The sequence below is a fragment of the Calonectris borealis genome, chromosome 2, assembly GCF_964195595.1.
Source record: "Calonectris borealis chromosome 2, bCalBor7.hap1.2, whole genome shotgun sequence".
In the NCBI taxonomy this organism is placed as follows: domain Eukaryota; kingdom Metazoa; phylum Chordata; class Aves; order Procellariiformes; family Procellariidae; genus Calonectris; species Calonectris borealis.
Window position 1 is genome coordinate 59,495,580 of NC_134313.1, and position 12,587 is coordinate 59,508,166.

Genomic DNA, 12,587 nt, shown 5'->3' on the forward strand with positions numbered 1-12,587 from the left:
CAAGAGAAAAAACAACATTAATTCATAAACCAGGGAAAAGCCGCTGTTTCATCTGATACTTCTGGGATATCAAAGAGTTCAACAACAACATGAAGTTCAAGCAAATTAAAGTTGAAACATTACTGTAATATTTTGTAAGTCCCTCTTGTCAATTTTTGCATTTCCTCTGAGTTCAGAAACATCACTTTGGAATTTACATAATACAGAAAAATTAAGTTTCTGAATTGTTTCACCAAATTGAAATCTCAATTTTCTCAAAGACAAACCACTTTGGTATAAAAAGTGTAAGTGGCTTGACAGATTACAAAAAATAAGACTGAAATTTTGCAGCACATTAGGAAGATACCATTTCACTAAAAGCAGCAAGATTATAATTTCAAATTAATAATTCATATCAAAGTAGGGTGAAATAATTCTGACAGGATGATTTTCTGTTGGAAAAATGATAATCAAGAAAGTCAAGTATTCCACAGAAATACATTAATTTCAAAGGGGAGATACCCAAAACTTTAATTTCAAAACAACAGATACTGAATTTTACTCTGTTTGTCTTTGCTTTTTGGCTGGATTGAACCTACACTGCTAGTCTAAAATTTGCGACTTTGGGCCCGGTGGCACTCACCCTAGAAAATGCATGACACGATTTTGAGTCCCCACGTACTCAAATACTAGAACGGCACGCGTTTGCTTGACTGTATATACACCGAGAGCATATGTTACAGGTGATGGCTGCTGAACACCACCCTGTGTAGCTGAAGGATTTACTGCAGGACTTAGGAAGAGCCTGCAATTTGTAGCCGTAACTGGAAGGACTGTTTTATCAGATTGCCTGGCAAGCCCAAGGGGCCTCAACCAACTGGTTAGCGTAATGTCTGCACAAAGGAGTGATCGCCCCGACCTTGTACGTTAAATCTGAACGGCATGCAAAACTGTCGCGCTAGGGAAGAGTCACCTGCTTAGAAGATTAATTTTTCATATTGAACTGGTCACCTTCTCTTTGAAACTAAAGGTTAAACACATCTTGGATGAATAAGGAACTTCTACCTAACAGAGTGAAAGTTGTTTACCTTCATTTTGAATTGTTGCCAATGCAAGCAGAATGCTTAGCACTAGTGTCTGACTTCAAAATGAAGAACAGAAGAGTGACTTAAAAAGGCAGCTTTTGCATCACGTATCATCTTTTCAAAAGGACTGGTGATTCTGGTTGATTCACTTGAAGGTCCACATAAGAGACATTTTTTGTTTAAAATGGTAACGTTCGTGTGATTGTTATAAATTATAAATGGGAGAAATTTACTGAGAACTTTTTTGAAAGTCCTACGATTATTAGCAGATTTATGAATATTAGGGGCTACTTCTGTGAAACTGAAATGACAGATGACCAAAACAACATACCTCCATGATACAAGATGATACAAGACTAATTCACAGAAATGTAGTCAAGATGGGGGAAAAAAAGTGTGCTGCCTTTTTTGGAAAGAAGTACTTTTTTTTTTTTTAAGTTACTACTTCAGAAAGAAGTGGTAATTTTAAACCTATAACAATGCAATGGCATACAGAAAGCCACCCATGTTTGCAATCACTGATAATTTAAAATATCTTGACTTGCACCTCCTATGGTCTACTGGAACAGGAGTCAAACTATCTACTAGATCCTCTCAGTAGCACAGACACAAAGTACTCATTGCTACTCCTCATAGCAATGCTAAGATCCTATGAAGATCCTTTTAATAGAAGTCCTAACCAAGTCCTGAAGCACAAAACAAATAAATCAGCCCAGACCAAAACCAGTAAGGAAAAAATTGTATTTCTGAAAGAAATAACAAGAAGCTTATCTCACAGCCTCTTTGACAGATCTTCTTTGATAAACTTCCATGAAAGCTGTTCCTCAAGGAAAAGCACTCAAACTTTGGAAATCTTCCTTATTTCATATACAGTACTATCAAAATTTACTCCTGCTTTCAGAGCAAATCATAATTCATTTTTTGTTTTATTATTAAAAGATGTAGGGAACATCTTAAACTGGATTATTTATTCTTATTATTTGTGAAGTGGGCAACAACACAAGAGAAGGGCAACATTTACACCAGCGCTTTAAAAAGCAATAGTATTGTCATGATTCCACGTGCTGGGGAGGAAAGGGGGAATACCAAGTAGTTTAAGTCTCACACCAGCTCAAATGTATCGCAGACGGTATTCTAGACAGCTGCAAACTACTAACTGACTTACACCATTTTAATATTATATTCCGCATCATGGTAATTATTAACCATACCATTCCATATTCCTCTGTACCCTGAGTCCAGCTATACACTTAACAGATTTCCCTGAGCTGTCTGCAATGACTTATGGGCCCACTCCTTCAGGAATTGCCCACATTTCTGAAGAGACCAGCATTAACAGTATTGACCCAAGAAACATGCACTTACTTGCATCTATCAAGACTGAAATTAATTTGCTTTTCTATGGCCCATGCAAGCCAATTGACTTATACTGGCTTTACTTATACTGGCTGGGAGTAGAAATTTCTTCTCTCTTCAGCTGATATGACTGAAAAAGCAGAAACTCTTTAATGTAGCCTAAGGGTCACACTTAGACTGTATTCTCTGTAAGAAGTCATAGAATAGTCTCTGTCTGCAAGCAGCATTAAATGCTTATCTGGTAAATCGGTGAAGACTTACAAAATTATTTAAGATGCTGCTTCTCAACATAGATCCAGACTTCACAATCATTCAACTAGATACTAATCTGTGTAGCATTTTCACCACCCTTACTGCCAAAAAAAATTCAACAGTATTTTTCCATGACAGCTTTCCAATAGTGACTAATGCATTCATTACTAGTAAATAGCATAACTTTAACTGTCAAGTTAACTTCAGTTTATAAACGAGCTGCAGTTTGGAAGATTATATGATCAATGAAATGTAAAAAATGAACATTTTTTGCAAGAAGAAAAGAGACTTAAATTGGAGATTTCCTGTATCTCTGAAAACAGTCTTCAAAGAGTCATATGTGCCACCAAAAAAAAGAAGAAACCCCAAACCTTGACATCCATTTTTCATTCCTCAAAATTTCTGTTTAAAAACTATTCTTATTTCAAACCCTCAACAAGAGGAGTCATGCCAAACTCTCATCAAGCATTAGGGCACACTGTCTCATCCCTCAAGGCAGGAGCTTCAGGCTGCTATTTAGACCGGAAAAAATAATTCTTTTCACAAAATCTCTCAGAATGCTGTTAAAAAAAGATTATACTCAATTTATCTATAGCCCATGCTTCACTGAAGCACAATTTCCCTACCTTCCAAGGATTAACAGGTCACGGTTAGAAAGGGTCTTCATAGATTTAAAAACAAATAGCAAGCATATCATGTACGGCTGCCAATAGTAAGAAGCACACATTTAAGACTGAATTTTAAAAGCGAAATAGGTAATTCAGCATGTTAAAATGGACTGACACAGGATATTTGTAAGAAAGCATGCAGGATGTGAAAAACCATTTGCACTCCGCTATCCAAAGAAAAATTAAGCTACAGAGTTGACGTTAGTGATGTGACACCACAATCACGTGGCCGCTGTTTCAGCTATAACCAGCTGCTCTAAGAGCCCTGCAGCTTAAAGCCTCAGAGCATCTTCCTAGCTTTCCTCTAGTGTCTCAGATTCCTCTGCATAGATCCAAAAGCATTTGCTTCCAGACAGCTTCTTGCAGAATTGAAATTATTAGCACTGATTTTCAGGCAACAGTGTAGCTGACGTACACACTGGCAACAAACCTGAAACTCATTTTGTCTTAAAGATTAATATTTTAATTAAATGCCACAGCCCATTTCTGCAGGTTTTGGGTGAAACCAAGCTGCTATTTCCACGATAGCAGAACTCAAGCTGCCTTCAGGAAAGACAGCCACTGCCCATACATACTGGACAACAGTGGAAGAGGTGGCCGAAGAAGGAAGACAGGCTAATCGAAGGAAAGAGAGCAAGGGAGAACACGGGAGTCACTAACTCAAGATCCTTAAATTGAACAGTCTTTAGTCAGGCCCCCAAAATTAACAGTAAGTTGAATTTGTATTTGCTTTCTAGCTTTTACGTCTTCAAGAGGCACTGTAGCTACAATAGTAGGCTTTTCCCTGCCCTTCAGAGAAAGAAAAAAAAAAAGGAAAAAAAGTTCAGACTTGCATTTAATCATCTGATTGCAGGAACTGGAGCATTAGTTACCAAATCTGACAAGATTGTCAATACAAGTGTCAGGATTAGTACCAACAAGAGGAAAGGGAAAGAATTAAGAAAGCAAAGGCAACCAAGCAACATAAGGAAAAGAGATGAATATGCAAAGAACAGGATTCATAATTAAATGAAGGGAGAGGAAAATATTGATGTAGAAGGAGTGAGCCAGACTTCTGGCAGAGGACGGATATTACAAGATAAACAGAAGGACAGAGCAATCTTGCATGATAGAAAGAAACAGAAAAAAGTGAAAATGACAAAGACAAGTATAGGTAAAGTATAGCTTAGGAGTAAGAGACATCAGGCTGCAGAGAAGAAGGTCAAGAAAAGCGAGAACATGAGGAAGTTGAAGGAAGCAGACTGGATTAGGAGAGGTAACTGGACCCCTCGGAGCAGCGAGCATGGAGACCCATGGTTTTAAGTAAAAAACAGCCTTTGAGGATCAACATATCCTTCCTTTAAACTGTGTAATTACCAGGCAACAAGAAATGGGGTGAGTTTTTACAGTTTTTGGCTTTTTGGATCTAACTCATGATTTCTGTATCGCCTACAGCTGATGATTTAGAAATGGTATGCCTCATTTTTCTACTTGGGAGAGGAAAGAGAAAAAAATTTGTAACAAAATACAAGGAAAATTCTTAGAGAAGGTACTAGACCGAAGGCGGCCAGGACTTCCCTTCCCTGTGTCAATCTTTTTTCATGCCTTCATCTTTCTCCATTCAACACTTCACTGAAGTTACTCCTCATTTTGTACAGTCATAAGCAATCCTCTTGTACATTGCACAAAGCAAAGGTAATGACTAAGAGGTCTTCAGTGTTAACACCCGTTAAATTTTGTAATAAAAATTATTTTAAAATAATATTCTTTAATTCCAAATTAACAAATCCATACTACCTTAGTACTACCTTCTAAGATATAATTAAATGGTCGCTCTTTGTCTTGTCCCATTTCTAGTCCGCACAAGGAAGCCGGCTGTGGTCACCAAACAATTCTTTCTATATTCCACTGCTCACCCTCTTTAGCAAACCTCTAAGTTTACCTAGAGGTATCACATCAGTTTTCATTATTCTAAGATAAATACTGTGGTAGATATGCATCACCAAGTGCTGCTGAGCTCTATTCATAGCTGCTAGTCTCTTCTGCAGACGCTTAAGTACAGATACTACACTCACTTTCCTCTGGCCTGTCCACATATCAACCCTTCCCAAAAAGTGTGAATTTGCAGAGTTCATGTGTCTCAATTTTTTTTTTAAAAAAAGTTCTATTACTCTAATCGTATTCTTATTTTTCCTGGAGCTATCCACTTGCTTGCTCATTCAACAAGTATGTGTGCTTGTGGCAGAATTCTGACTCCTTTGAAGTCACCAGTAGTTTCTGCCATCATGTTTGATGGATCACAGTTTCAAGCAGGTCACAGCTTTTCTAAATTGATAACACAGCACTGTCAGATCTGTTAAGAACTTTCACCAGCTGTTAATAAACTCTCTCAAGTAGATGAAAAAGTAGTTCTCCTAATTCTTCTCTACCTCAGCTATGTCTTTGCAGTCTTGTATTTACACTGTACAAACTGACTCATCTCCTTTTGTTCCTCTTAAAATGCACAGTAATAAAATTCAATAACACACTCACAGTTGTGTGTCATGCAAGCTAGCTTAAAGTTTTATCAGGAATAGAACAATATTTGTTTTGTCTCCTTACCGGATCCAATGCTGTAATGTGATAAATTAATTCAGAAACAAAGAGTGAACACTCTCCAGTTTCCTTTTAACAGACATTATGGAAAAGCTTCCCCACTTTTATAAAGACACGTTCATTGCCACATGGATCCAGGATGTTCTGTACCTTTAATCCTCTTGTCACCTACAACATACCTACCGCACACTTGGCAAACGCAGTCACGCTCGGGTCAGACTCATTCACAACACTACTGCTGTGCGGGTCATTTTCACTGCCTGTCGCTCTGATCACATCTTGCCCTCTGAATTGTCCTGGTAAAGGCACGCGCTCGCTCACTCTCTGTCACATCATACACCGCTACCGTCTTCATTTTCAAAGCCCTTCTCATGCTACCCCAGTCCTACCCATCACCTCTCATTGGCTACCGTGGGGTAAACTGTCACCTCCAGCCAGCCCCTGAAGTTGGACTCCATTACCCATTCCTTTTTTTTTTTTTTTCAAATAATAAAAAAAAAAAGCATCTTTGTTCTTTCTCCAGTGATGCCCCACAGGGACATCATATTAACTCTCCGCAACATTATGGCAGATGTCTCATTTTTCACTCTACTCTTCAATCACTGTTAACAATGATGACTACAATTCCACTTTCCTTTTTACAGCAACATTGTTACTGCACTAGTGAAGAAAACTTCCGTTAAAGTACAAATGTGTTATCTTTTACTTTAAGTCGTTATGAACATCAGGAGCCCACAATTCCTCAAAGTCTTAAGTTTTCCTTAAGAACAAATGCAGATTTCAGACAACAAATTAGTCTTTATTCCTTCACTGCCTACTTACCATCTTCAACATTTCTGCATACAAATATAGGCAACCGAGGTCACCTACCTCTGTTGGCAACTTCCTTTCATTTCTTTTGTGTGGGCATTTGGAATATGCTTTTTTTTTTTTAAGCCAAAGACATTGTTTTGTTATGTTGGGATCTTTTCTTTGCTTATTTTGTCCTCCCCCACCAGAGCTGTCTACAATAGGGTCCCTAGCCATCTGCCTACATTCACAGAGAGCCCATGTAACCTCCAGTGCACAGGATGCATCAGCATAAGCCATGACTGGAAGGCTTCCAGTTCACCCTTACGTACTGGGACCCACAGTGATGGCAGAAAGCCTGGCATAAATAAGGCCTAAGCTTTCTCTCTTCCACAGATCAGCAAAGCAAGTGAGCAGAGATAAAGCATCAACTCACCGAGGCTCCCCTCTGCTGTCTAGTGCCATTTTCTTCCTACCTTGACTTCCAACATTAACGTATCTATATAGATTATATCTAGATATCTATCTTAAAACTCTTGCAGGAGAAATTGAGGCTCAATACATCAAACTTACTATTTTTAAATACAGATGTTTCTGAATACTCTTGAACAAAATCTGAATTCAGAGCATAATTAAGTCTTAATTCTAGAGGTACTATTTATTTTAGCAGTATTCATAGCAACACCTGTTTTGAATTTTAAACAGCAAGCAAGGCTACTTACATCCATTATCTTTCAAAAGGGTCAATAAAATTAGAAGTAAAATGTCAGTACATTCATTTTCCTCTAAAAATTCTGCATATTTTTCCTCGGTGCTCCACAAGAGACTGACAGATGAGAATGTCTTGATGCACACAAGCTAAATTTGCATTTATTCATCCTATATTTCTCCATGCTGCCTTCCAATACCTGAGCACACAAGAGTGTAAGAAGGACATAAAAGTCAGTAAAACTGCCAAGACAATGTAAGCTATTCCTCTCCAGTGTGTCTCACCCTGAACCCTCTGAGTCCCATGAAAGCCACCACACGGTCAACTTTTCTGTGGTCTTTTTGATTGAAAGCCAGAATACTCCATGCATTATGCCCTCACGCTGAACGCCTGGCAGATTTCCAAGACAAAAATTTGCATAGTACTTGCTTCTGATAAAACCAGCAGTAATTTCCCTCTGTGCTTTCTCCTCTAGGGCTGGAGGACAAGGTAAAAGAAAGCCCACCGACACTACCTGCAGAGGCACGCTCTCAGGAGGGAGAGGGAAGGCCCAAGGAGTGCAACAGCTGGAAGTCAGCATGGTTTGGTTTTCCAAATACCTACTTCTGCCCCTTTCCGAGATCCTCATGGCCGTTTCCTCTTCAGGAGCTCAGTGCAATGCCCAAAATCAGTGGCTGCCTTTGCTAAGTCAGGGATCCGGCACTAACAAAACACACGGGGAAAACTCAGTTTTTCCAAGCCTGCTCACCCCCAAAACCGTCCTGCGGGAAGGAGGCAGCGCAGCTGGTGTGCCCAGAAGCGAGAGCCCCTATCCGGCTTCACAGCAACAATGTGACCCTGATGAAACAGCCTCCTGTGCCCTATGGTGTTCTGCTGCCGCTAAATACTGGGCATGAGGTCGACTGCCAGCTCTTGTGCGGGTTTTCTACTCCTGTATCTTTTACTTCATTATTGCTTCAAATTTATAAAAATGCTTATGAGTACTATTCCTCCGCTTGGAGGAGTCAAACCACATGTTTACACCAAACATTTTAGCTTGTTCAGAAGTTATTTTTTATTGCATCTGGCACTTTACTAGATGCCACTGTTAGCTCATTTCACATAAATTGCAAGTAACAAAGAGACAGCTAAAATACCCATTAGGTAAAATACATTCTACTCTGTATCTCCAATTTCATCGTGGGTATTTCTAAGCAACCCACATTTCTGTGGTATTTAGATGTCAGACAGTTACAATGATTCATATTAAGATGACCACAGTCAGCTCTTCATTTTTTGCATATTCATGTTTATTTCTTACTCACTTCAGTTCTGGCAAAACGATAAGGTTTGCATCACACTGTGAAAACATCGTTTTGTGAGAGTCTCCAAAGCAAACTCTGTGACACGGCTGCATTTGCTCCTGACTTCGCCTGAGCTCCGCTGACAGGCATGACTGATCACATCGTTCTTCACAATCCTGAACAAAGCCCGAATGTTCGCTACCCAAAGACACCATTCTTTGGAGACTCCTTTATTTGCCAACACAGGATTCTGTTGTTTACAAAAATAGAAACTAACAGCCAATATTTGTTCCTGTGAATTATCCAAACCTATGCATCAACCTACAGCTATACATTTTTTTATGTATCGCTATAACAAAATAGCTTTACAGCTCGGAGCGTTAACCTGCAGACCCCTATTGCTCTAACAAACCTCCTGATACAGGCATTTAAATCCAAGTTGTCTGAAATAGAAAGGCAGGAAAGCAATTAGCAGGAATCCTTTCTGATCTTCCTCTTGCCAGGGATTCAGGTAATATCAATGCTTATGTGAAAATGAACAACTAAGCGACATTTTCATTCTTAATCTTTTTACTTCTATTTAACCAAAACCTTATTGATTTTTTTCTTTAAATAAGATAACCGAATATTAATAGACCACATAGATAAAACTGGAAAGATCTGAGAATCAGTCTCTGGTTTTGGTTAAGGACAGGGATTGAACTCCAAGGTTGTTTTTCTGCCCCGGTATCAGTGAAACTCATTTTTGTTTCCTATCTCAAGAACATTTTATTCAATTTCTAGGTATTTTTACTTAGAATTTCAAGTATTGCGCATTAATCGGAAAACTGCTTCACAAGAAATGGCTTTGGAAAAGTACCATCAGTTTCTACGTAATCAGTACTTCTTTTTAAGAAAACTTTAATTTGTATCTCAAGAGTAAAATTAATGTGGCCAGACAGCTTCAGGGCCTATGCTAGGATGTATTGCTCCTCAAGTCATAGCGCCAGCGCAATGGTTCTTCTTAAGCTCTCATCGCTACTAAGCAGAATACATGAGCCTAAGAATAAATACCAAGAGGCTCGAGCTGAAATTGGCTCAGAAAGCTCATTAATCATCACCTAAGGACACTGCAGTGAGCAACAACGAAAAGAACTGGGACAGTTCAAAAGATACCAAAGAGAAGCAAGCCTCCTGTCAACTCTTCAATATTCAATATAGTGAATTACCAACATTCACTGTATCACACACACGATGTTTTCCAGTGAAAATCTGCTACAGGTTCCACAAGCCAAAAAAGAGTTAGTTGGCTTTTAACTAGGGCCACCTTTGTTGCATGTTGACAGTTATTCCCACGAACACACAAAATCCTTTGTGAAAGAAGGATTGTGCTGTTGAAGGCTGTGCAATAGCCTATATTGCAGAAGTCTATTCAAAGTTAGGGAGATGAGGAAAACCAAGAGCAGGGAGAGGACCCCAGGAGGAATACTGCCTTCTTTCAAATCCAGGCACCTACCAGCCTGCAACTGATGCAAAATCGGGATCACCGAGTATGGTTTAGGAATGGCCATCTGGCAGAAATCTCCCCTCCTCCCCTTTTCTATTATACGCACTGGAGGGGGTACTCTCCCTGGGTTATCTCCTCCCTCATGCTTTCCTGGGAGGTCTTAGCAGACTGGTTATCTTTTTTTTATATACACATACACACACACACACGTATATGTACATACACACGACACATATATATACATACACATACATATACACACTAAGATTTTCAAGAAATAAGCACACGTATGTGGTGTTAACTGATACACAACATAATACATACAATAATAAGGTAACAAAAAAAAAAAAAAAAGAGATCAAGACAAAAAAAGTCAGGGCTGGAAGATAAAAAAAAAAAAAGTCTCATCTATCCAAAGATTTAAAAGTATTATCAACATACACAGGTTAGCACATGTTAACTAAAACATTTTAAAAGACTAATGCAGATGTGGCATGCAGCTTTAGCATAAACTAAACATGCTGGATGTGAAGGGCCTGAACTTTATATCCAGATATATCCAACACCTTCCTACAGGCCATTAAAAATATACTGTAAGAGGAAATAGAATAAGCCCACAAATAGCAAGGAAAAAGCAACAAAAGAAAGAAATACATAATAAATCAATATATTTCCTACAGTAGGAAAGAGAAAGGAAGAAGTCTGATATCATCTCAAAACACTGTAAGTAAAAGCAGCACACAATATGCAATACAGAACTCTTCACTGTCTTGTGACATGCAAATGCCTTGGTCAGGAAAGTATTTTCCTGGAACTTCTGGGTGTTGGTCTGGCATTTTATTAACATTACAATAACCTATTTTTTTAAATAATTAAAAAAGTACATCGGATCACATTTAAATGGAAGTCATTATTAGACTCATTCCAATTGTGGAAAAAAATTGTGTCCCTTCTTCCACTGAGTATATTTTGATATTTGCACGTACCACTAGCTCCAAACTGGATTACTGCAAATCTCTGCCAAAAGACTCTTCAGACAGGCACTCCATTAAAAGCCTTCATTAAATTGTAACACCAGGCAGAATATCCACGTTCTAAAGGCTGCAGGCTCAATTAATCCCATTTTGTGAAGTTACCGTTGCCTTCTGCTTCACATAACTTTAAGATGCCGAAACCTCTGTCTTCCTGGAAAATTCAGTGACATTGAACATGGACTAGGTTGATACTGGGGAATACCATCATCTGTGTGATAACTGATCACAACCCTCTGCTGCCTAGCTTTAGTTTCTTTTCAGAAACCAAGCTTTACTTGCAACAAAAAAATATTCCTTTCCACATTCATAATCAGAAGCTTCAAAATGCCGAGAAACAGACATGCGCCCTTCTTTTCCTTTCCAATACAAAATACGTTTTCCTGGGTATTTTAAAGAAACAGATGGTAGGTGCTAAGCCCCTGGAAGGTGTAGGTGTACACAGCTTTCGTGTTTACTTAATGTCAGCATACCTCTAAACGGATCTGTTTCTAATAGGTGCCTTTTGATGCCAAACTATTTCTGAAAGACACTGTAGGATGAGCAGTATGGGCAAAGGGACTCCAAAGGCAGGCGCTATAGGTGCGGATGACACAGTATTACGCACCGAAAGACGACGCAATTAGAAAACACTAAATCCGCATTCACCTCCCCTGTACCCACACGCAGGCGACTAAATTCAAGGCGACGGCTTCTACCTTTCCACGCACGAAACCGAGACGGTGCAGGGACACACACACCCCCACCCGCCCCCGGCACGGCTGAGGAGCCGAGCGCTCGCTCACCGCAACCCGCCGGCGGGAAGGAGACCGTCTCCTCCCGGCTGCCACAGCCCACGGACAAAGGCAGAGGGAGAAGGGCAGCCGCCCGCACCCGACACCCGGCTGCCGTCGTCGTTGGGCCGGGCCGGGCCGGGCCGTACCCGGGGGGCTGAAGGGGGTCGGTGGCGGCGGCGGGGCCCGGCCTTACCTGCAGCGGACGGGGGCGGCCGGTGGGGCTCGCCCTGCTCCAGGGTGACGGCGCCGTCCCGCCAGACGCGGAGGTGGGCGGCCGCCCCCAGCCTGGAGGTGGGGGTCTCGCCGCGGCGGGCGCGGGCCCGCAGCGATCCGCAGCACTGGTAGCAGACGGCCCACGCCTGCTCCTCGTTGATGGGCTGGTTGTAAAGCCTGAGGATCTCCTCCAGCGACAGCGCCTCCGGCTGCCCGCCGGCCCCGCCGCCGCCGCCGTCCTCCTCCTCATCGGCCGGGCGAGAGGCGCCGGGCTGGGGCTCCGCGCCGCGCTCCCCCGGCAGCGCCATGCCCTGCCTCCGCCGCGGTGCTCCTCGGCTCAGTGACCGGCCCCGCCGCGGCGGCGGCTGCTACTGCTGCTTGCGCTG

General features: G+C 40.9%; 1 protein-coding gene across 2 annotated transcripts in view; it reads right to left on the bottom strand.

Annotated features, from left to right (window-relative positions):
* The window catches only part of SPIRE1 (spire type actin nucleation factor 1), a 133,877-nt gene extending 121,290 nt beyond the window's left edge, over positions 1-12,587 (bottom strand). For both annotated transcript variants that reach the window (XM_075142127.1, XM_075142125.1), the window contains exon 1: positions 12,182-12,587. In XM_075142127.1, the coding sequence (XP_074998228.1) occupies positions 12,182-12,509 (328 nt within the window). In that variant the 5' untranslated portion in view covers positions 12,510-12,587. The remainder of the gene's footprint in view (positions 1-12,181) is intronic.